Below are 23810 nucleotides of genomic sequence, written 5' to 3' on the forward strand. Positions count from 1 at the left end.
AATTTCCTTCTAGCTAGATTATTATGACATAAGTGCAAAGACTAATTAATAACATCATATAGCCCATAGTAAGTCACTTCATAATTATTATAAGCATCCGAACTAATTCAATTTGTTGAAAACTCTTTCGTTTTCAACCGACATTCCATATATACAAAATCATCATTGCTGACCTTATGGAAACATATAAATGCACTAATTAATTAAGCTTTGAAAATCACCTATAAATATTAATCTACCATGTCTATTTTTGAGTAAAAGCCAAACTGTTAAGTTGAACCTAGTGAAGAATTAAAATAAATGTATGAATACTTAAGTTTAATCTTCTCTTGTCAAAAGAAGTAACAACTCAGTTTATATTTTTATAGGAAGAAATAAAATGTTCTCAAATTTATTAGGAGATGGCTAATTTTGTCAGTACTCAGGAAAAAAAGTTATACCTCTTAATTAGTCGTGCCTACTGCCTAGTTAGAAAAACTACATGCCACAATGTCAAATATCGCATGCTAGTTTCTACTTTAATACCTAAATAGTATTAAGAAAATAGAAAACATAAAAAAAATGTTCTAGAACAGATTACTTTTTAAGCAGAAGGTGTCTACAATTAATAGATGAAAACCACACCACAGTCCTCAGCATTTGTTTCAACATCATGTGCAGCATGCGTTGATGACTAAATATAACATTAACAAAAGTTAGACAAACCAACATTCCTCAATGTCAAGCTAGCCTTGGTACCAATGAAATAAGAATTAGTATATAATTATTGAAGCATAAGCTAAGTTCAAACGCGCATTTAATTAACAAGAATAGTTAGCAGCACATGACTTAAGTGTTCTCCCACTATTGGTGGAACCATAACTGAATTAGTCACCTTTAGAAGAAACAATGTGTCCATCCTTGTTGAAGAATATGGCACCATGGAAGTATTGCAAGAAAACTGGCTTCCAATATTTGTGGGTTTAACAAAAAAAAAAAGGTCCACGCGTCGTTGCTTAGTTGGACTTATTTCTTGACTTACAATGACACGGTTTCTATTTTATTTTATTTTATTTTATTTTTTACTTTTAGCTAGTGTTACTGTTACCTCTGCTATTATTTCTGAATATGAAAAATATGGTACACAACCTTTAAGCAAGAAAAGCCAAAATTAAGTAGCAACAAATTAAAGATTTTCGAAATGAAGGGTATGGTTGTAAAGTTTGGCGTAAAGTTGAATCAAATTAGTCCAGATACAGTGCCCGAATTAGAGGGAAAATCACTGATTGGAAAGAGCTTTATATGCCTAAAAAAATAATTAACTTACAAAGACCATTTCCAACTAGATCTACTTCTTCTTTAGAAACTCAAGTTTGTAGAGAAAACCGGGTTAAATTTATAGTAACTAATCAAAAAATGAAACAACAATTAAAAATAGATAAATCAGTGTGCAGCTGCAGGTTTCTCAAGCAAAGCACACAATTTCAACTACTAGCAATGGTCGATACACTCACATGCAACTCTCAAATATCTTTTCCATATCCTGTTCCCACATGTGATAATAATAGAATCTCCTAAAGTGATTTAGTTAATTTTCAATTTCACAAATTTTCTAGCATATGTCAGAAAAGTAGAGATATAAGTAAGGTAACTTGTAGTTTATTTTACAGTGTTATTCAATCACATATCACTATCTACAGTAAGTTTTTGTAACTTAAACTAAAACTATCTTAAAAATTTCTGTGATTTTTTATTGGTTGACGGTGTAAATTTTTTACACTAGAAATTAAACTCAATATGTGAATGCCAAGAACTAAGCTGCATGAGTCAAAATATGGTTGGATAGCACAGTGGCGGAACTTGAAAAAAAGTTTTAGGGATGCCAGATGATTTTTTTTTATATATAAAATTATAAATTAATTTTTTTATTGGTTTAAATATATTTTTAGCCCCTCAAATTTAGGATAAATTTGTTTTTGGTCCCTCAAATTTAAAATTGTTGTTTTTAGTCCTGTAATTTTAAAAAATCTTATTTTAAACCTTATATTCAAATTTTGTTAAGAAATTTATCAAACATTATTGCTTAAAATCTACCTATTGACATTTTTATTAGTGAAAATATTACATTAATTTGATTAATATTGTATAGCTGTCTTAATTAGTCACTTTCAAATATGTTATTGGTGACCTAAAAGACTAAAACAAGATTTTTGAAAATTATAAGGAGTAAAAATAGCAGTTTTAAATTTGAGAGACCAAAAACAAATTTGTCTTAAATTTAAAGGACTAAAAACATATTTAAGCCTTTTTTTATTAGTTAAAAAAATAATAGAATTTCTCTTTTTTAACTTAATTTTTTTTATTTTTATTATAACTAATGATATAATAATATATAAATATAATATTAATATATATATATATATATAATTTAGAAAAGTTTGGGGGAGCCGTGGCTCCCCCCTGTCACCATTAAGATCCGCCCCTGGGATAGCACTTGTATATATAGTCATGCCCCATTTCAACGAACCAACTGCAAAGTTGTGAGGATGACATCCGTATTGCCATTATCTCTATCTGCTTTCATACTGGATGTTTCTGCTATTGTGCCAAGCACAAAATTCGACCTTTTTATCATTTAAAAGGAAAAAGGATGCAATATAAAGGGATTTAAATAGCAGCATGTGACCATAACATTGCAGCTTTATAACAGTCATTGAGATCAACCACATTTTTTCATTATTTCTACTCACATGAATCATTATTGTTTTGGTATTTTCATGATCGTGGTGCCACGGCTTTAATGCAGTACTACTAGTAAAGGTTATCTTGCTTAAAGTAGAAAAATGATTGGCTTGTGATGCTTTCAGCACCAGGTCAAACAATAAGACATTGTACCTCAAAATGGTTGTTAAAATTAAAAAGAATGCTGAGGGAATATTAGTGCAGTTCCAAGCAAAGGAAATGAATTTGGATGTGGGATGAAAGGTAGGCCTTAATGTTAGAGCATATTGGAGACAGTGATGCAAACTTTAAAATTATTTAGAAGCTTTCTGAGAAAGGGTTTCCAAGTGGGAGTAATTTGGCAACTAAAACAAAGGGTAGGTGTCCCCAGTTTGACAAACTCTAGATTCTCTTGGTTTAGTGCATATTGTTCTGATTGACAACCTCTCCTCTCCCTGTCCACATGAAAAATGATAAGATCAAAATATCTTACCATTAAAGCTTAGGTGGGACACAAGGCAGAATCTAAAACATAATGTCATTCATTGTGTAGGTAATTAAACAATTCTAAAGAAGACACAAAGAAAAAAAGCCATGTTAATCATTCATTTCACTGCATACTTAGGCTCAGAAAACATGGTGGAAAGTTTAGAATGACAACAACAACCAAAGAATTTGTGGCTACATAAATTCAAACTATTGTGTTATGTCACTTAAAGCGTTCCTTAATTTACCTTTACTTCTCGAATTATATTCCATCTGATCAACTTTCTTAGCTGGTACTTATCATGTCAAGAATCATAATCACACTAATAACCAAATACCGTAAATTCTTTTACCCTCGTTGAAGAATAGTTTACATTTCTATGATTCATAATTCTATTCTGGTTTTCTGAGTAGATTATACCATTCATTCACTGTCAGTCTAAGATCGTGTCTCAATTTTTTTTCTGTCACAGGCTACTATACTAATTTGATAAACCAAAGCATGGTACATATTATTTAGTTTACATGAGGCAAATTTCTTGAGATAATGTGCAATGTGAAGAATGAATTCCTGCATCAGTTTTGCTTAAACTTTAGAGTCTGTGGTGTGCCTATGTATACGTACACATCGAGAAAGAAAAAGGATAGTGTGGTACGAATAATCGAAGTGTCTTATGGTTTATATGATCATAAACAAGAGAGGGAGCACAGAGAGAGAAATGAGTAATTTCAACCACAAGTATATAAATGATTACCGACATTAAGTGCCTTTTTCCCTTTCTTACAAAGGAAGTGAACCTAAATCATTGAAGGTTTTAAAAAGAGGTTAAAGTTTATAAATTTGCAAGCCAGAAAGCCCAATATTCTGGGTTTGTGATTGCCTGCAAATGCTAAATGATTCAAGATTTGTGTCTGATTACTGGGTCCAAAAATTATATTCCACGGGAATCTGATAATAGTAATTTGAGCCCCCAAAAAAGCATCGTACATAAAATTTCGCCACTTTTTTCCTATTAAAGGTTGCCATGCCTCATCAAAGGCCCAAACTAATCCAACTTTTCTCTGTAATGAAAATCATTAAGACAAACAATTAAATAAGTAGAAAAATTAACAAAGTCTAGCTTTCGGATGGCAATGGACTTTAACTTCTATAATGTAGGAAGCGCCAAAAAAAAGAGTACCTCATGGATGATGCTCTTAACTAATTTTGTCACATCAAATAAAAACACTTGACTACATAAAGGGAAAGCGAGAGGAGAGTTAAGATTCCAAATGAAGTATTCTTGGCATAAATGAGGGGAAACTTTATATATAAAGAACAGAAAAAGAATAAAGATTCTTCTGATCCATTGTTTGAATATCATTTTTTTTAAAAGTTCTTGTTGATTATTCACTGTTCTATTCTGTGGTAAGCATAGGTAGGCAATATAAAAACAAATTTCATATTGTCTGCTTTCCCAAATGTAAATATTGGAATGGTAAAATGTAAAAGATTTTCCCTTTTTTGTGTCTATTTAATAGTTTTTGCTTTGAAGAACTGTAACATACATCTCTATGCCAATTTGGGAGTCTTGGCCCAATTTTAACCAGGCCTGATATGATCTCATGCTATTCAGCCACAAAGAAACCGATTATTATGAGTAAGCAATTGTATAGTGGATTCAATGGTCAATTTGCGTGTTTGATTACGTTTATTTTAGAGAAGTAACAACTTTTCTCTGATAGCTTCTAGAAAGAACTTAGAATTATTTTTTTTTTTCAACATTAATCCTAACCTAACATGGTAGCTACCACTTTTACCTTATATAGCTACATTTCACAATAACATGCAACTTTTCTAGAAGGGAAGAATGATTGACAATAATTCTTTGCTCCATAAAGCACTAAACTGGTAAGACTCCAGCCTTATCTCTTTGTACCTCAAAAATTCCCAAGGAATCAAAATTTCTACTAGCCTACAAAACAATTATTGGGAACCAAAGCCAACCAACAACAGAGCTCAACGGTTAAAAGGCGAAGTTGAACAGAAAATAATAATATACACATCATTTTATATTTAGTTTTGCTGAGTTTAAGATATTGTTCTACATACATTTTTTAAACCTTCTCATGTTCTAAGTATTCTGGTACATTCACATTTAGATTAATTTTGCAGGGGAAAAAATTGGTTTTACCTGGGAATCTAGTACTAGTGATCATTTTTGTGGTTCTTTTGGGACTATTTACCCTGGATGAAATTGTTTAGAACATGATAATCCATTCTTACTTATAGTCCCGTTTGTGCTAGTCCATATGCCATGTGCCTACTATTACGGAATTGAGCCTAAAACCATTTCTTTTATGAAATAAAAAATCAATTGGGCTTTTCTAAGACATTACCCAAGGAAAAAAAATCCATTAGATTGTGATTATAAATAGCAATCACGATGAGAGCACTTACTCCGAAATTTTTGAGTGAACAAGCCGAATATAGACTTTGCATCGAAATCAACCAAATTTTCTTTCAATCGCAGAACTTGACACAGCCAGAGTTATAAACAGAATAAAGCAATCACATTTCATAAAACAATTATGGCATAATATAAGCATAATTGTTTAAACAGACAGTTTAAAAGATTTTCATAGTATTACCTGTCATACTAATTATTTTATTAATTACGTTTGAAATGATTACTAATTGTCAATATAATTTTATACATTGTTTCAAAATTAAACTCCAAATTCAGTTTAATTTAATATTGGTACAACAGTCAAAACGTGATGAATTGTTTAGAGCTCAAACAAGAACTTGCGATACGAATCCAATGCAACCATCATTGGATGTCTCATGCTTAAATACTGTTTGATAAACATGTCAAAATCGAATTAAAAAAAACCAGGCAAAAGATTACAAACTTGGTACATTTGAGTTCCACTAAAAAGGAAAAACCCAAAAGATCTAAACTGAACAGGTTGTCCCATTCCGTTCTGTTCATATGCCGACACCGTCTTAAATTGATAACGAATGAATTACACCATCCAAAGCTTACAGAAAAATTGACAACTAACCGCGTTAGCCTGGATCAAATTGAAGTCTAGGCCTTTAAAGGTGCAATACAGCATTGCCTGCACGTAGAAAAATAACAAAACTTGCATGTCTTTTACATTCAAATATCTTTTTGACCCCATTGCTAACTTGTTGCAACTTACAACCAAGACTGTTATTACAATAACAACAAAATTTACATCACTCCAGCCTCCAGGGTCCCCTTTCTCCTATCAGAATCCTCTTGTAGCATACATTTATTATCCTGGTCATTGTTAGATCGATTTCATGCTGTAACAATTAACGTGATCATTATCACTTGGATAGTCAGATCATGAATCAGCGACACACGGAGTCTTCAAATGATTAGTTGTTTGTCAATAAGGACAGTTTCATGAACTGCCCTTTTATCAATCATCAGTCAAGTTTACCCAAGATCAAACTCACCCAAACTTGTTTCACCATACATCGCAGGAAAAACCTGTGAAATTTTGATATCCAAATGAGCATGTTAACCTATCAACAGGATGCATTTCAACATAAAAATAATGTTTATCCAAAATGTTCAAAACATCAGCAGAAAATATCAAAAAAATCCTCCAACCTTGTCTATAGTGGCTGAAAATATTACTGATCATGATTATAAGTTTACTTGGATAGTTAATTGTTAACAGAGAAATCAGGGTGTGAAATTTAATAAGAAACATCATATTTATAATCATAAGAAACAGTGACCTTCCGATATGCATAAGTTAAACAAAATGGCTGTTTACAATTATAACTTTTGATATCAATAATATAGTGAATTGAGACCAACCTATTATTAAGAGTTCACTGATCATCCAATGCAGCTTGAGAATCGTTCTATTAAAGCAATTTCCTGCTGCTGCAAATTATAAAGCATAACCATATCGCATAAAGACATGGATAAGTTCTTTTAAACTTCAACCACAGTCCTATCTAAAAATTCCTAAAAAGACATGAACAAGGCAGGCAAATACCGCATAAAGTATGTTGGCTAAACAATGAAAAAAGCTGAAAATTTTCTCTTAAATATTACTTCCTAAAACCCATTTTCGGTTAATTTCCATTTAGGTAGATGACCATAGATGAAGACCCGAGCATTAAGCATCCCTTGATTCAACAAAACTAAGGATTACAATCCCGGAAGAGACAAGACATACAGAGATAGACAGGCACGCACAGGCATGCTGTTCAACCAGTCCATGTTTCAAAGAAAGAAGTCTAGGCTACAATAAAAGGAAGACAAAAGACAAGACCATTTTAATCCCTGAGGAAATTCATATTTAGAAACATTGGGCCAACCGCCAACATGATCAGGCAAACTGAAACTGTGACACAATCAAGAGCAGGTGAATTTAATATGGGTCAAATTATTGACTAAATACCACAAGTTAAAACTTAAACTAATAACCCAGAAAAATTGTCAATGACCAACGAACAAAAAAATAAAAAAACTGCTTGATATACCGAGCAGCAGTTCAAAGAAAACCATATGTTAAACCATTTCAAACAACTGCAATCAGGCACCCAAAAAAAAGTGTTTCACATGCACCTTGTTGGTTGCTGACTAACAGGAAACTAGAGTTGGAAATGAAGTACTAATATGAAAGCATAAAAAACTGAGTGAATCTAACAGGAAATCATTTCATGTAATTACATAGATGATAGATCGGATCCGAGTGCAGGAGCGTTTAGAAGAACTTATATGGATTCACATGTAAGCATCATAATTAGGACTTGGTTCTCGATAACTCCAACAACTACAGAAACAACTACAACTAATCCCACTAGGTTGGGTTGACTACATGGATCAATCAAACACCATTTACAGATTTGACCTAAAAATTATATAAATATTTGGGATTTTAGAAACTTTTTTTATTTCATTCTCACATGTCCTGCATCAAATAATAAATATAATAAAAAATACTAATTGTAAGCATCATATTTCTCACAGATTAAGAACCAAAATCAATAAGTCCATATCACAGGACTGTAAAGAAAGAAATGGAATGTCACCACTATAAACACTAGATTGCTGCCAAAATGGAGTCAAATGATATTTACAAATTACAAATGTGAGAAATTACATTATAACATAATGCAACAATATTTTATCCGCCATAGGTTTGCACACAGTGTATTATAGTTTAGCATGAGCACTGAAGTCTTACTGGTAGTACTAGCACAAATAAAACCAGGAACTAAATCAACACGAGATGAAGAACAAATTCAAAGGGAGGGCATTGATGTGAAATATGCTATGACAATTAGAATCTCCACCAATATATAATTCCACACTTTTAACTCACAAGAAATTCCTTGTATTGATTAGCTAATTCTCGGAACCAACAAAATAAAATAAATGCATGACGGAAGAACAAATTGGAAGCCTTCTCTCACACCCTCTACTTACAAAATACATACCTCCCTTATGACTCAACCTGATTGCCCTCTCATATTTACACCCTTGCTAAGAATTTAATTCACTCTGCCTTTCACATACTCACCCCTTACTACAGGTCTCGATACAAAAATTCATAGATACATGAGCAGGTTGGCAAAAAAGACATAAAATATGTTAGCAGGCTAAATAATAAAAATTCGAAGATGGAAGCTTACACGAAATCATTAAATTCCATCATAACGGCACCTCTATAACATGTTTCAGCATTATGAGCATCCCGAATCGGAATGCCAAAATAAATACCAAGTGTCATAGCTAATTTATTGCTTCAATTTGGTTGGGCAACTTTTGATATGCTTTTCCGCCTCTTCAAAAACCCATCCATTAGCTTGATATATGCATATTTATTTAAACTAACTCCCTTCTGCTCTGACTCCAGAAATAGTTTCATTGCCTCCTTGTACTTCCCCCGAGTACACAAACCACTTATTTGCTCTGAGTTTGTATTATCACCCGAAACATCATGCTCTTGGGAAGTGCCATGGGTTTTCACATCTTGCCCAGTCTCTAAAAGTTTCGATGTAAATTTCTCTACTTCGTCAGTCCTACCGGCATGAGTAAGCGCATTAACAATGGCATTATAAGTATACTGGTCAGGCTCCAATTTTTTCCCCTCCATTTCAGTCATAAGATTAAATGCTTCCTCGAGTCTCCCTTCTTTGCAAAGAGATGATATCAATGTGTTGTATGTAACTACATCAATGGGATTCCCTTTAGAGACCCATGTTTCAAAGAGTTTAAAAGCTTTCTCCAGCATGCCCTCTCTGCAGAGTCCTCGAAGAAGAATGTTGCAGGTAAAGATATCTGGTTTGAATGAGTTCCCCACCATTTTGTTATGAAACTCAAATGCTTTATCTACCATCCCCTCCCAGCAGTAACCGTGAATAATTATGTTACAAGTAGCCCCATCAGGGACCAAACCCTTCTCCAAAAGCTCATTAAGTTTATCCACTGATTGGTCAGTTTTTCCAGACAGGCATAACCCTCTAATTAGAGTGTTATAAGTAACAACACTAGGAGCAATCCCTTTCTCCCTCATCTCATCCCAAAGCTTCAAAGCTCTGTCTCCTTGCTCACACTTAAAGTACCCCATGATCAGAGTTCCATAGGTTACCTCGTCAAGAATATAACCCCGCTTGCCCGCCTTCACAGTCAAATCATATGCCACTTCAGGCTTCTTCTCCATGCACAAAGTGTGCAATACAATGTTAAGAGTAAAAACATCCGGTTTGAATCCCTTCCTTGTCATCTCATCCATCATCCTATAGGCCTCCCCCAGCCTCCCTGTTTTACAATAAGCATTGATCATAGTATTATAAGTAAAACGGTCCGGAGAAACTCCACTCTCGACCATCCTCGCGACAGCACCACTGGCCTCATCGATCCTCCCTTCCTTACAAAACCACTTGACCATTATATTGTGAGTGACAACATTCATCTCAACTCCCCTCACCTTCATCTCCTCAACCAACTTAAACCCCTCGTCACTCCCCCGGAACACAAAACACCCATGAATCAAAGTATTATAAGTAACAACATCCGGGGTCAGCTTGAAACTCTCCATCTCATCTCTAAGCCTAAGAGCGTCCTCGATCTTCCCCTCGTCGCAGAAGCCTCTGAGCATGGTGTTATAAGTCCAAATATCAGGCAACATGCCATCCTTGGTCATCAAATCAATAACCTGAGCAGCTTCCTTGAGCCACTTCAACCTGCAATAGCCATGAACCAAGATGTTGTAAGTGTTCCGATTGGGGGACAAGCCGGTGCCCTTCATTTCCTGAAGCAGTTCCCGCACCTGAGACAAGTGGCCCTTCTTGCACATGGCGTCGAGAAGGGTGTTGTAGGTGATGTTATCAGGGGAACATGAGAAATGGGACATCTTGTGGATGAGGGTTCGGGCGTGGTGGAAGTTGTTGCCGGAGCAGTGACCGTAGATAAGGATGTTGAAGGTGTTGGTGTTGGGTTTGACGCCGAGGGAGAGGGCGTCGTGGAAGAGGTGGGAGGCGAGGGTGATGGAGGAGGAGGAGGAGGAGTGGACGAGGGCGTTGAGGAGGGTGTTGCAGGTGAGGAGGTTGGGGGCGAAACGGTGGCGTTTCATTTTGTGGAAGAGTTGGAGGGCGAGGTGGGGGTGGCGGGCCTGGACGTAGGCGGCGAGGGCGGTGTCGAGGAGGGGTTTGGAGGGAGGGAGGCGGAGGAGGAGGGAGTGGAGGGAGTGGCGGCGGTCGGAGGAGATGAAGGAGAGGAGGAGGGACTTGGCGTCGGAGAACTTGCGGCGGGAGAGGAGGGGGGGGAGGAGGGCGAGGAGAGGGTGGGGGTCGGAGCGGAGGAGAGGGGGGAGGCGGCGGAAGAAGGAGAGGAGGGCGGCGGGGTGGGAGCGGAGGGGGTTCCGGGAGAGGATGGAGAGGGTGAGAGGGAGTGTGAGGTGTGGGATCAACGCTTCCAGCTTCTCTGATTCAACTCCTCCTTTCTCCAGAATTGACGTTACGCTTTCCACCACTTCTTCTTCCCTCATTTTTTCCTCACTACTCACTCCACTGCTTTAGGGTTTTGCACTGCAACTCAATATCTCCTTTAATTTAATTCAAATTCCATGACTTCAGAACTCAGAAGCGCTTCTCTCTCTCATGGAACAGGAACACTACTCCTTCTCTTCGCAATTTTCATTCTTCTGATGGACATGGCCACATGGGGATTGGAGGAAATTCAAATTCACTGGAAATTCACATTTCATTTTTTTTAACTATCTTACCAGTATGAAATATAAGGTCATCACCAGAGAAATATCCTTTTAAAAAATAAAATATTGTTTTTCAAGTCTAATGATTTCATTTATTTTACCAATACTTATTAGTTTTTACGGTTTAAAATGTTTTTTTTAATCTTTATTTATATTTATAAAATAAGTCCACTTTTTGTGTTTGCAATACTCATGTAACTTATAAATCCAATTGCAGCGTTATTTTTTCATGCGTATTGCATCCAACTACTACATTTTGCTTTTTCACTTGTGCTCTTATTATTTCATCTCAGCACACATCTTATTTGGCTAGATAGTCTTCCTCAGTTTATTAGAAAAGGTTAGCTTTCTCTAATTTATTTTTCATTTTGAAGAATGTATGCACATTGAGTTTGTTTATCTCAAATATTAATGGATGCTTGTGTTGAGTTATTGAATGTGTTATCCATATCTACTAGGTGTTTGATAAAATGTTTCAGTAAGAGCACATACTTGTTTTTGATTTATCTACATATCTGTTTATGGTACAATGTGGGTCTGCATAACTAATCACTAATTTCTCAAGCTTTAGATGCGAAAGAAATAAGGTAGTTTTTATTTGCTAGTTTTGTAAGATAACTCACATTAGTTTGATAGGTTCGTTGTTGACAAATATAATTATTATGGGAACAATTGTTGAAAATCTAAAATAAGTATTGTTTTCATCTATTCTTTTAGTACAATGAATGTGGCTTCTTAGTTATAACAAAGTCCAATATAACTTATGAATACTTATTCTTATTTATACTATTTAAGTGTGAACTATCTAAATTTTGGTCATTATAGAATACATGAAACCGGTTGAAAGGAAGAAGAGAATCTTAGCTATGTTGATCATAAATTTGAAGATGTTGAACTGTTTTACTTTGACGACAATAATTATATGTTATCTTGTACTAAGTAAGCCCTTGAAAAAGCAAAAAGAGGTGATGGAGTTGTTATAAAAGAAGCTTAATTAAAGAAGTGTATTTTCATAGGACTATTTTCGCAAGTGACATGGCATGTATTTAGAATACAAGAATGGATAAAGCTGTTTTTCATAAGTTGTGTGAAATGTTGAGAAGTTTAGGTGGTTTAGTTCATAGCTACTAGACATATGTGTGTTGAGGAATTAGTGACCACATTTTTACAAATTATAACACATCATGCTAAGAATAGAGTAATAAGAAGACAATTTGTTAAGTCTGGTGAAACAATTAGCAAACACTTTTTAAATGTGTTATGGACAATTTTAAGGTGTCATAATGAGTTGTTAATACAGCATATGCCTATTTTTGGAGGACATCAATGATGAGAGATGGAAATACTTCAAGGTATAGTAAAATAGTAATCTTTAGTGTTTTTTTTTATAATTAATGTGACTTCAACTTTAAATTTAATATAGTAACAAATATAGTTATGAATATATAGAATTGTTTAGGAGCTCTAGATGGCAAATACATCTAGGTCAATGTGCTTGAAGATGAAAAAAGCAAATACAAGATAAGGAAGGGTGAGACAGCAACCAATGTGATAGGTGTATGTTCTCTAGATTTGCAATTTATATATGTTTTGGCTAGGTGGGAGGGTTCAGCCGCTGACTCTAGGGTCCTCAAAGATGTTATTTTTTTACCAAATGGATTAAAAGTTTCTCAAGGCATAATGATATTAATTTTTATAAAAATAGTTCATGTCATTCATGCGTTATACAATAATAACATTAATTTTATTTATGGTAAGGTACTACTATTTATGTAATTCACTTATTATGAATTAAAGGTATCATCTAGTGTATTTTATTAGTGCTTATAATTTTATATGTATGATATAATGAATTTGTTATATGGTGATTTTGTTATATGTTGTATTTAAATTTTTTTTTTTTTTTTGCATACTTATTGAGTTGTTGGATAGATGCGCGATCCCTCAAAAACTCAATTAGTTAAAAATACAAAGTGACAATGGATCATAGAAGAAGATGGATTATTAGTTGAAGGTTTATTGCAATTGGTGGATGATGGTTGGAAAGCTAATGTCAGCATGTTTAAATTAGTTTATACTAAAAACTTGGAAAATGTCTTTGCAATAAAATTTTGAATTGTACTCTAAAAGCAACACCTCACATTGAATCAAGAGTGAAACTTCTAAAGACACAACATGGTACAATCAAAGGAATGTTGGGTCCAAATGCCAATAGTTTTGGGTGAGATGATACTAGGAAGATTATTTGTAGTGGAGCAAAAAATTTATAAACAATGGTGCAATATAATATGTGACATACCATTTAACATTTAAAAAACACATTGCATATTTTTGCTTCTTTATTTTACATCAATTATGTACTTTATACACTTTTTTTTTCTTCTTTGTTGCCTTACTCTACAACATTTGGCTTGTATGGAAAACCATTTCCATACTTTGATAGATTGGATATTATATATGGGAAAGATAGAGATATTGGTGCTAGTGCAAAAAGTCCAATTGATGTTGCTTTGACAGTTATGAGCACTAGTGAAAAATAAGGCTATTACGTTATCTCTTTTATGTCAGACATATCAAAATACGACGTAAAAAAGATGCGGTGGCATTTTTATAATTAACAGTGGACTCTTTTACGTCGGACTAGGTATGGTCCAATGTAAAAGATTATTTATATCCCAACCTTTTCATTCTCTTCCCGCGCGCGCCTTAGTTTATTTGTTTACAAAGAGTAATATGAGTTTCTCACCTTAGTTTATTTGTCAACAAAGAGTAATTTGAGTCTTCTGCACACCTTAGTTCTCTTATGTACCTCAGTTTTGCATTGGGCCTGCACGTTTGAGGTTAGTTTCAAAAATCTTGACTTGCATTAGCTTTTGTGTTAATTGTTCATCTGGAAGGGCCCGTTCTGCAACCAGAATGGGTCGTTCTACTTGATGTTATTGTTTGTTAATTGTTCATTTTGGAACAGGCCTTTCTGAAACCAGAACGAGCCGTTCCAGATGAACAATTAACACAAAACTAATGCAGCTGGAACGGCCCCTGGTTTTAGAACGGGCCGTTCCAGATGCATTAAGTTTGTGTTAATTATCCATCTAGAACGGTCCGTTCTGGTTTCAGAACGGGCCATTCCAGATGCATTAAAGAAGGAGAATTTAATTATTAAGAGGGACCAAATTAGGCATTAACCTTTAGTTTAGCATCATATTAGTAGAAGTATTTATTGATTTTATCCAAAATTACTATCAATTTTTTAGGATTGTAGTTTAGGTTAGAATAATTATGAATAACTGAGTCAATGGTTAATTTATGTTAATATATAGATAATGAATCGAAGTTGGATGAATGCACGTCGCGTTAGTCAAGAGTACAGAAATGGAGTTGAAGAGTTCTTGCAATTTGCAAGAGAAAATGGAAAACCCATCAAAGGGACATATTATTGTCCATGTGTTCGTTGTTTGAATCAGATACGTCAGGAAGTTGGGAAAATACGTGATCACCTATTTATATTTGGTATTGTGAAAAGTTATACAATATGGACATGGCACGGAGAAATATTAGACATTCCAACGGTGTCAACAACTGAAAATTTTAGGAGGGAAGGTAGATCTATCACCCGATTGTCTGGGTTGACAGCCGGACGCATTGCCAAGGAGAGGACACAAGTTGAGGTGGATCCTCGTTCTAGCAAGGCGTCAGGCCCAAATGCTGCAAAGTTTAGGAGCTATTTGGGAGTCCTAGCTCGACGTCATGTTTCTATTATCATTCCATCATGGGATGATGTTGAGGAGGCTGATAAAAACATTATGTGGCAAGATATTCAGGTATATACTTGCACATCCGTTCAATATTATATAACTTAAATACGTTATTTATTATTTTTTGTTATTTTGATAGCAAAATTTTGACATTCCCAACACTGAGATCATGAGGAAGAAGATGTTATCTGCCCTTGCCACCAGTTGGAGAGATTTCAAGACTTTCTTGACACGGGAGTATGTATTTGGAGAGCGACAAAATGAGACTCCCTGTCTAAAGTACCAGATTACTGACAAGGAGTGGATGCAATTTCGTGCCACTCGATTGGACCCTTCTTGGCAGGTTAGTTATTGATAATTCTTATATTGACACAAATACTTAAGGTATATTTTAATCTCATTTTCTTATTTGTATTATTGCAGGCCAAAAGAGTAGATGCCCAAGAACGACAAAGCAAGAATGATGCACCCCATCTATTGTCAAGAGAGGGATATGAATTAAAAAAAAAGAAAATGATGAAGGCTAGGGTAGAGGCATCAGAGGCATCACCTCCCCGCTATAAGATAGCAGCTCGAACAAAATCAGATAGGCAAATGACTTCTAAGTCTGCAAGGGTCATTGTTGATAACATAGTAAGTAAAAATATACAAACTAACACTCTTAATTTCAACTCATTCAATTCATAAGTGTAGTTTAGGGTATACTTATTGTTAATATGTTGTAGGAGGGTTTAGTTGAGCAGACCACCCATGGCTTATTTGTTCTCCATGGTCGGGATGATATACTCACAACGGCCATAGGAAGGCCAGAGCATGCAGGGCGTGTGCGTGGTATTGATGGTTCTTGGAGTCACCGAGATTACTTTGGTGCACCACCATCGAGGAGCAATACTTTTGACTCTTGCACTCAGGAGGCTATGCAGAGAATAGAGATGAAGTTTGAAGAGAAATTGAAGAACATTCGACAAGAGTTTGAACAGAAATTTGAGCTTTTGGCTCGTTCTCAGCAACAAACTGCAGTTTTTCAGCAACAGATTGTAGTTGCTCATGATGGTGTTCGAGTCAGCAGTAAAGGAAGTTGTGCTGCTCCAGATCCCTCAGGAGAACAGACTCACACTGATGTACCAAACCAGTGTGAGTTATATGTTGAGGATGACCCCCCACGGTTAGTGGCTATTGGTCGAGTATTTGAGGGTGGCTCAACCATCCATGGTGTCCCTTTAGAGCCAGACTGGACACGGGTTGTGGTTGACCAAGTTCAAGATGTTGCTGCTCCAGTGCCTTTGCCCAATACACAGGTTCAACTAGTGTGGCAGGCAAACGACACATTCTTAGCTTGGCCAAAACGTTTGGTGATGCCGCTTTCATCACTGGCAAAGGTAATTTTATTATTGCTCTTTTATATTCTTATAATTCTATTATTGTTTAACTAATTTTGATTCTTTCTTTAGGATTTTATCAATCGTGGTAAGGAGGTTATGAGAGAACTTGTTATTGATGATGCTGATATCGCAGAAGCTGAGGATGATCCCATATTTAGGCTTCTAACCATATTACCACGACTGAAGAGGAAACCAATTCAATTGCAGTGGGACATTAGAGTTTTTGGAGTTGATAGCTCTAATGTTCCACTATACATATCCCTGGCTGACGCATTAAAGATTGTTGGGAAAAATTCCATGTTAAATATATCTATCATACAGTTGTGGGCCATGTAAGTGATATTTTCTTTTATGAGTCTAAAATTACAATAATTACATTTAACTTACAATAATTAATTGTGTTAGGTACATGGATAAATTGAGTGTGGAGCAAACACAAGCACAAGTATATGAATTTATTGAACCTCAATCCATCCAAAAATCAAGAAACACTCGGGTCCAAATCCAACAATATATGCAAACATGGATGAGTGAATCAGGAAGACATATATACATGGCTCCATACATTGAAGGGTTAGTTTTTTAATTGGTTTTTTAATCATGGTAATTTTATAACTAATTTGTTTGTCATACAATGTAGGTCCCATTGGCAGTTAATGATAATCATTCCTAAGGAATACACCGTGGTGTGGTTTTGTTCACTACATCGAAAACCAAGCCACGAAATGAAATGTCAATTACAAGGGTAACTAAAATTTTTCATTATGTTTTAAAACTATAACTATATATATTGGCTAACATCTGTTTTTATTTCAATTAATTAGAATCGTGTCTGGAACTAATATTTTAAGTGGAAGAATCAGATCAAAAACATTGCACTTCATATACCCTAAGGTTAGCAAATTAATTAATAGAGACAATAATATTTGAATTTATCGACTTTGGAAATAATAGTTATTTATTTTTCATTTTAGTGTAATAAGCAACAAGACTCGTTTGAATGTGGCTATTATATCATGTATTGGATGAGAGCCATAGTTTCTGCGGGTATTACTGATTCTTGGGGGCAGGTAATTCATATCAAAATTTATTTAAGTATATTTACCTTTATGATAATTAACATTGTATATTAATGACACTTAAATTAATGTTTCAGGTCTTTCAAGATCCATCTCCATTGCCTGAAGATGAAATCATCAAGATAAGAGAACAATGGACAACTTTTTTTCTTCAAAGTATATAATAGTTAGATTTCTAAGTTTAATTAGTTGGATATTATGTTTCTAGTTTGATAGCATTGACAAACATATGTTCTATAACTTTTTTATGATAATAGGATTTACATTGTCTTAATTTATGTTTTTTAAGATTTATATATTATTTTCTTTTTGTCATTCAATTTTGAAATATAAATTATATTTGAATTTGTATTCTGGATTGCCTGGGTTAGGTTTTATATTTTGGACTTGTATGCAAGTTTTAGGTGTATCAAAAAATAATAATTTTTAAAAAAAAAATGCATAAATTTATGTCAGACATGATATAGTCTGACGTAAATATTTTAGTATTTTTTTTGTTTTACAACCTTTTTTTACGTCGGCTCTAGGGAATGTCCGACGTAAATTTACATCGTTTATCACAATCGACGTAAATTTACATCTCTTGCATTAACGTCGAACCCTTTTCTAACATAAAAACTTTAAAATAACAGACGTAAATTACTCATTTTGTACTAGTAGAGAGAGTTTTATCAAGTAATACAAGAGAGTCAGACAATAATAAATTTGGAAGAAATTAAAAATAAATTTAACTCACAAATATCAAAGACATGCAATTACACTACTACTCAAGCATCAAGGCCAATTGATCAACCACCATGTGATGTTATTACAAATATGGTTGGAAAATGTGGGGGGAAGGGTAAAGTTGAATGGTGATGTTTTTAACAATTTAGTAGTTTCTTTAAACAAGTTATTTGAGTTTCATGCGGGAACAGTTGAAAATATCTAATAACTGACATTTTATTTTGTCTGAGAAAAAATTAGTTGAAAGAAAGAAACAAGTTATCTCCATATTAGAAGGAATAGGAGAAAGATAATGAGAATTGACATATCAATTATTAGCAATAACAACCTTTACAATTATTTTTTCACTATGCATACTGCCACAAGGAAAAAGGAATTTGTGAACTTTATTTTAAATGAGAATGGTATTTAGTAGAATTTAAAATGTCGAATTTAGATATGCACGTAGTAAACTTATTTAAGAGTTGTGTTTAATATGATTATTAGTTATATTGCTTTGCTTTGACATTATGTTTGAATTTTCTCCATTATACTTAATTGTTGTTTAATTTAATATATTCCTTGTTTAAACAATTTGCAGAAAGGGGACTTCTTGTGCTCATTATCACTATATGAGGTTAGATGTTGTGTGTATATATTTTGTTGTGAATTTCTTGTGTATAATATGTTGTGTATGAACGTAAAAAGGAGCTACATTACTATATCATAGTTTGAATTACTTAACATAAAAATATTCAATACAATCAAAAGGAGAATCTGATTTGTTTGACTGTGACTCTTCAACATTTCATATGAAAATAGGTGCACTTGTATAGCATTGAAAAATATATTTTCCTCCTAATTTAGATGCGATTGTAGTTTAAATGACATTTTTTATTTGTTTTTACCAAGTGAGGTAGCAATAGCTAATTAGCTTAACAATATCATGAAATGTATTGGGTCGAGGATGTCCCTCACCAACTTTTATCCTTTATTCACTATTATGTAATAGCTACTTATGGTTTTACTTCTGCTTAATAAAATGCATATTTAATTTAAATAAAACATTATTAAATGATCGTCACTTACCATAAAAACCAACAAGCATTGGGTCTAATTTGGTTGGGGGCTTCAACCGAGAACAAGGTGGAGCAAGTACTGCTGGTCAAAGTCTTCAACTAGGATTATCTCCTGTTTATCAAAGAAAAAAAAGGCAAAACACCTAATTTGATCCCTTATAATAATTAATAGTTTCAATTTTGTCCTTCAATAATTTTTTGTTTCAATTTAGTCTCCAATAATTTAAAAAATGTCAATGTGGGACTTTCTGTCCAAATTTCACAAACGGCGTTAAATGTGATGACGTGGATGTCACGTAGATGCATATGTGGCATGCCTCCTCTCCCCCTTCTTTAATGATCTGGAACGGCCCGTTCTAAAACCAGAACGACCCATTTCGCTTGCATTCCTTGTGTGTTAATTTTGCATCTGGAACGGGTCGTTCCAGATTCAAAAAAAACACACAAAGAATGTAAGCGGAACAGGTCGTTCTGGTTTCAGAATGGGTCATTCCAGATCCAAGGATTGTTCTTGAATATCTTAGTTCTCTCCATATTAAAATTTTAACCAGGGCAAATTGTGAACCAGGATTGATTTTATTTAAACTTTTTAATATAGAGTATCGTCTCAATTTGGAGAAATTTAATGGTATCTTTGGATTTCAAACTATAAGGGGGAAAAATCCAAGATCATTTAATTCATACATGTTTTGGGAGGTTGTAACAAGTCATACACAATGGGAGGGTGGTTAATGCAATTCATCTACATTCGTCATGCTACCATTAAAATTATACATAAGTTTATTGCATCTACTATTCTAGGTCGTGGCGGCTAAGACAGTAAACTACGCCTAATTAATTTATTATTTATATGGGCAATGATGAAAAATAAGGATGAAAAGATCAACTCTGGTGCATATTTTAATATTTGAATTTATGTTATGTTATGAATTTTTGTTTTCAATCTTTGAAACACATTGCTACATTTTGTTGAAATGTAACACTTAAATTTAAACATTAATCCTGGTTGGCGTTCCAGAACGGCCCGTTCTGAATCTAGAACGGGACGTTCTTAAACCAGAACGGTCCGTTCTGATTCACTCGTTGTGTGTTATATTTGCATCTGGAATGGACCGTTTTAGTTACAAAATTAACACATAATGAGTGAGATCAGAACGGCCCGTTCTGGTTTCAGAATAGACCGTTCTAAGTTCATTAAAGAAGGACTATGGAAATTTGCCACGTATGTATCTACGTGGCATCTACATCATCTACATTTGACACTGTTTGTAAAATTTGGACGAAAAGTTCCACATTGACATTTTTTAAATTATTGGGAACTAAATTAAAACAAAAATTTATAGAAGAATGAAGTTAAAATTATTAATTATTATAAAAGATCAAATTAGGTGTTTTAAAAAAAAAATATATATATATATATATATATATACATTATGGTAAGGACATTTCAGTAATTATGATATATACTCGTATGACAAATAACGCGAATCAAAAACATGTTTTTTAATGATTCGCAGGAAAAGATTCCCATTCAATTTTAGCTGTTAACCAAACAATTTTTTTTTAAATACCTTGGAATATCGCCATGTTATATTCCAAGGAATAACATTTTCCATAATAAAATAATATATTTGGAAAACAAATACATCCAAATATAAGAACTAACAAATTTTATTTTAGATTATGAAAACTAAAAAATATTGAAAAAAATAAATATAAAACTAAAAGTGTATCTAATAAATACTTCTTTAAATTTCAATTATAAACAAATAAGTTAATTTCACTAATCTCGATAAAAAAAAATAATACAATGTAAGATATAAGTGAATAAGGACTCACATACAAATTTGACCTATAATAAAATAATTAGATAGATAATGAATCAATAAACTTAATAAACTCGAATTAACACAACTTATAATAAAATATTAAATGAAAAAAATATTACACACAATAAAAAATATATCTTAAATTAACTTATTAAGTTTTATTTTAGATTCAATTTAAAAAAAAATTTAATTTTACTTGTCATATAATTTAAAATTTGTTACATTAATAACATGATATTTGTTTGTTTAAGATATTAATTTGTATTTTTTTATTTATGATTATTGTAATATTATTTATATTTCAAATTATATATTAAAATTTAAATTAATTATTTTTATTTTTATTTATTTAAATTCTTTAAGATATTTTTTTTAATTGTTTAACACCTAACTTGACCAACACAATTGTAATTTAGATTGAATCGTTTTTTAAGAACAAAAAAATTCACAAACTCGACCGACTTAACATGAATGAGTTTAATGAGTGGAATTAAAAAATAGTGGAAAGCCGAAGCGACGGTGATAAAAATTCAGTCCTATGTGGTATCTGAACAATGTGACGTGTTGCTGAATGCTGACACACAAAAAGATATAATAAAAAGCGAATTATTATTGTGTTGTGTGAGAGAGAGAGCATAATCTTGATAATGGCGGAGGGAACGAAAGTGGTGACTCTGAAAGCTGTGGAAGCAACTCCTTCCTCCTTCAAAGACTTCGGTCAGGTCATCGAGGCTACACCGGACGGCCAAATATTGGGTCCCCACGATGCTCAACTCGACCTTTCCCAAGGAACTCCCAGGTTCACATCACATCTCTCTTTTTCATTTATAAATCATAATTCTGAGGCCTACCACCTTCGAATTCATTCTGGAAACTTGTGCAAAATCTGTTCTTTTTTATGCATATAATGATTAGATTCCTTAATTGAGATTGAAATTAGTGTGTATTTGATAGGTTCTACATTATGCATCTCGAAAGCCGCCCTCTTAAGTTTTCTAGCATTACCCATCATGCAAGCGTGACTCAGTGCCTCGGCTCTGTTGGTGGCCATCTTTGGTATCTTGGAGTGGCCAAGCCATCCATTGTTGATTCAGATGAAATCAAGGACAACACAGGCAATAAGATTGTGCAGTCACGTAGTGGTCATTCATATGTGCCTCCTCACGTTCAGGATGTCCTGCTTTTCAAGGTTGAAGGCTCCAAATTTCTCAAGCTTAATCGGGGAACATGGCACGCTGGCCCTCTGTTTAAGGCAGATTCAATGGACTTTTACAATCTGGAACTGTCCAACACAAATGTAAGTTTTCCACTTTCCCTTTTCCTTGGCAATTGGTGAGTTACATTCATCTTAAGAGCGTTTTGGATTCACATTGATTTTGGTTGGACATGAGTAGGTGGAAGTAACAATTAGTTGCATTTGCATAAATTTTGATGTAATTCTTACTTAAACGTGGGTCATGGATGTAGAACCAAACATGTGCTTAGTTTAGTTGCAATTCTAGACTCTACAGAACCTGGGAATTATATTTTGTTTTTGTTTTTGTTTTTGCTTTCCTCTTTATTTTCTAGACTTTGGGTAATAATTTTTGGAGATCCTAATCTGATATAAATTTGGCTCCAAAAGAATAACAACTGTTTAATTTTTTTAGTTTTGTCATTCATGCAGAAGGGGTAAATTATATGTTTTAGTAGGTGTTTCTCTGGCTTATATGGCCTTTCTTATTCTTTGTACAGGAGATTGATCATACCACGCACAACTTTAAGAAGGACAATGGAGTGACCTTTTTAATTGAAGACTAAATTCATAGCTTTATCTAGTTTCCGGCATTTCAACTGATTCGGGCATATTATATATCATGTCATATACTAAATAATTTCTGGAAACTTCAGCGTTGTGCTTTTCATATGGTGCTAGTAGTAAAAAATTCCATTTTACCTGTCTATTGTTCTGCAACATGATTGTTACCAGTTCACGTAAAAAGAGTGAAATATACCGCATTTCTTATTTGCATTTTTCTTCGTGCCCAAAACAAAACTTCAAATGGCTTATCAGTAGAGTAAAAGAGGAACGCGAAGAGCTGTGTGGCTGAGAGCATTATAATCTATGGGTACTAATGAAAGATTTGAATTTAAATGTAGTTTTAGTTTAGATTGTGTGTAATTTTAGATTATGATTTTTTTTCTTCTTCAAGTTAATCAAGTCTTATGTTTAAAATTAAGTTAAAGTACACTTGTGTCTTTCATTTTATCTACTTGGTTCAATTTGATTTTTCTATTTTAAAAAGTTTAATTAGGACCCTTATTTATTTATTTTTTAAATGATGCAATATAGTCTCTCTTTTTTTCTCTAATTAATACTGACGGCATTAATTCTTGAACACTTATACCGTATCCTTATAAATTCAAAGACTTTAGGAACAGTTGGATTTTATATATATAATACAACGATGTTTGATTTTCAAAAGGATAGTCTTTTCCAATTCAATACATATTTTTTAAAATTCTTAATATATACGTGATAACTTTGGCTAAGGATTTTTTA

At 33.6% G+C, this 23810-nt stretch overlaps 3 protein-coding genes and 1 pseudogene across 5 annotated transcripts; 3 read left to right on the plus strand and 1 right to left on the minus strand.

The window, feature by feature from the left end:
- Nucleotides 1-6025: 6025 nt before the first annotated feature.
- On the minus strand, nucleotides 6026-11403 carry LOC109812547 (Pentatricopeptide repeat (PPR) superfamily protein). 3 transcript variants are annotated; one of them, XM_083060004.1, is made up of 3 exons: nucleotides 8858-11403; nucleotides 7029-7094; nucleotides 6026-6692 (listed from the first exon to the last, which is right to left on the minus strand). In XM_083060004.1, the coding sequence occupies exon 1, from the start codon at nucleotides 11212-11214 to the stop codon at nucleotides 8971-8973; it is 2244 nt and encodes a 747-aa protein (XP_082916130.1). In that variant the 5' UTR covers nucleotides 11215-11403; the 3' UTR covers nucleotides 6026-6692; nucleotides 7029-7094; nucleotides 8858-8970. The 3 variants fall into 3 exon arrangements, with proteins under 3 accessions (XP_082916130.1, XP_029129554.2, XP_082916129.1); XM_029273721.2 differs by having other exon boundaries at nucleotides 7029-7097; XM_083060003.1 differs by having other exon boundaries at nucleotides 7029-11403.
- A 229-nt stretch (nucleotides 11404-11632) lies between these two features.
- On the plus strand, nucleotides 11633-18006 carry LOC109808059 (uncharacterized). The gene is made up of 11 exons (XM_083060001.1): nucleotides 11633-11779; nucleotides 14760-15260; nucleotides 15334-15537; nucleotides 15618-15827; nucleotides 15920-16573; nucleotides 16646-16908; nucleotides 16982-17149; nucleotides 17217-17321; nucleotides 17401-17470; nucleotides 17551-17646; nucleotides 17733-18006. Exons 2-11 carry the CDS (start codon nucleotides 14763-14765, stop codon nucleotides 17817-17819), a joined length of 2355 nt encoding a protein of 784 aa, XP_082916127.1. The 5' UTR covers nucleotides 11633-11779; nucleotides 14760-14762; the 3' UTR covers nucleotides 17820-18006.
- Nucleotides 12803-19377, plus strand: LOC145950067 (uncharacterized; annotated as a pseudogene).
- Nucleotides 19378-21863: 2486 nt separating this feature from the next.
- LOC109793319 (uncharacterized) lies at nucleotides 21864-23211 on the plus strand. Its single transcript, XM_020352789.3, has 3 exons — nucleotides 21864-22067; nucleotides 22223-22565; nucleotides 23003-23211. The coding sequence occupies exons 1-3, from the start codon at nucleotides 21916-21918 to the stop codon at nucleotides 23066-23068; spliced, it is 561 nt and encodes a 186-aa protein (XP_020208378.1). The 5' UTR covers nucleotides 21864-21915; the 3' UTR covers nucleotides 23069-23211.
- The last annotated feature ends 599 nt before the right edge of the window (nucleotides 23212-23810 follow it).

Source organism: Cajanus cajan, chromosome 7 (assembly GCF_000230855.2).
Source record: "Cajanus cajan strain Asha chromosome 7, NIPB_CcT2T_4, whole genome shotgun sequence".
In the NCBI taxonomy this organism is placed as follows: domain Eukaryota; kingdom Viridiplantae; phylum Streptophyta; class Magnoliopsida; order Fabales; family Fabaceae; genus Cajanus; species Cajanus cajan.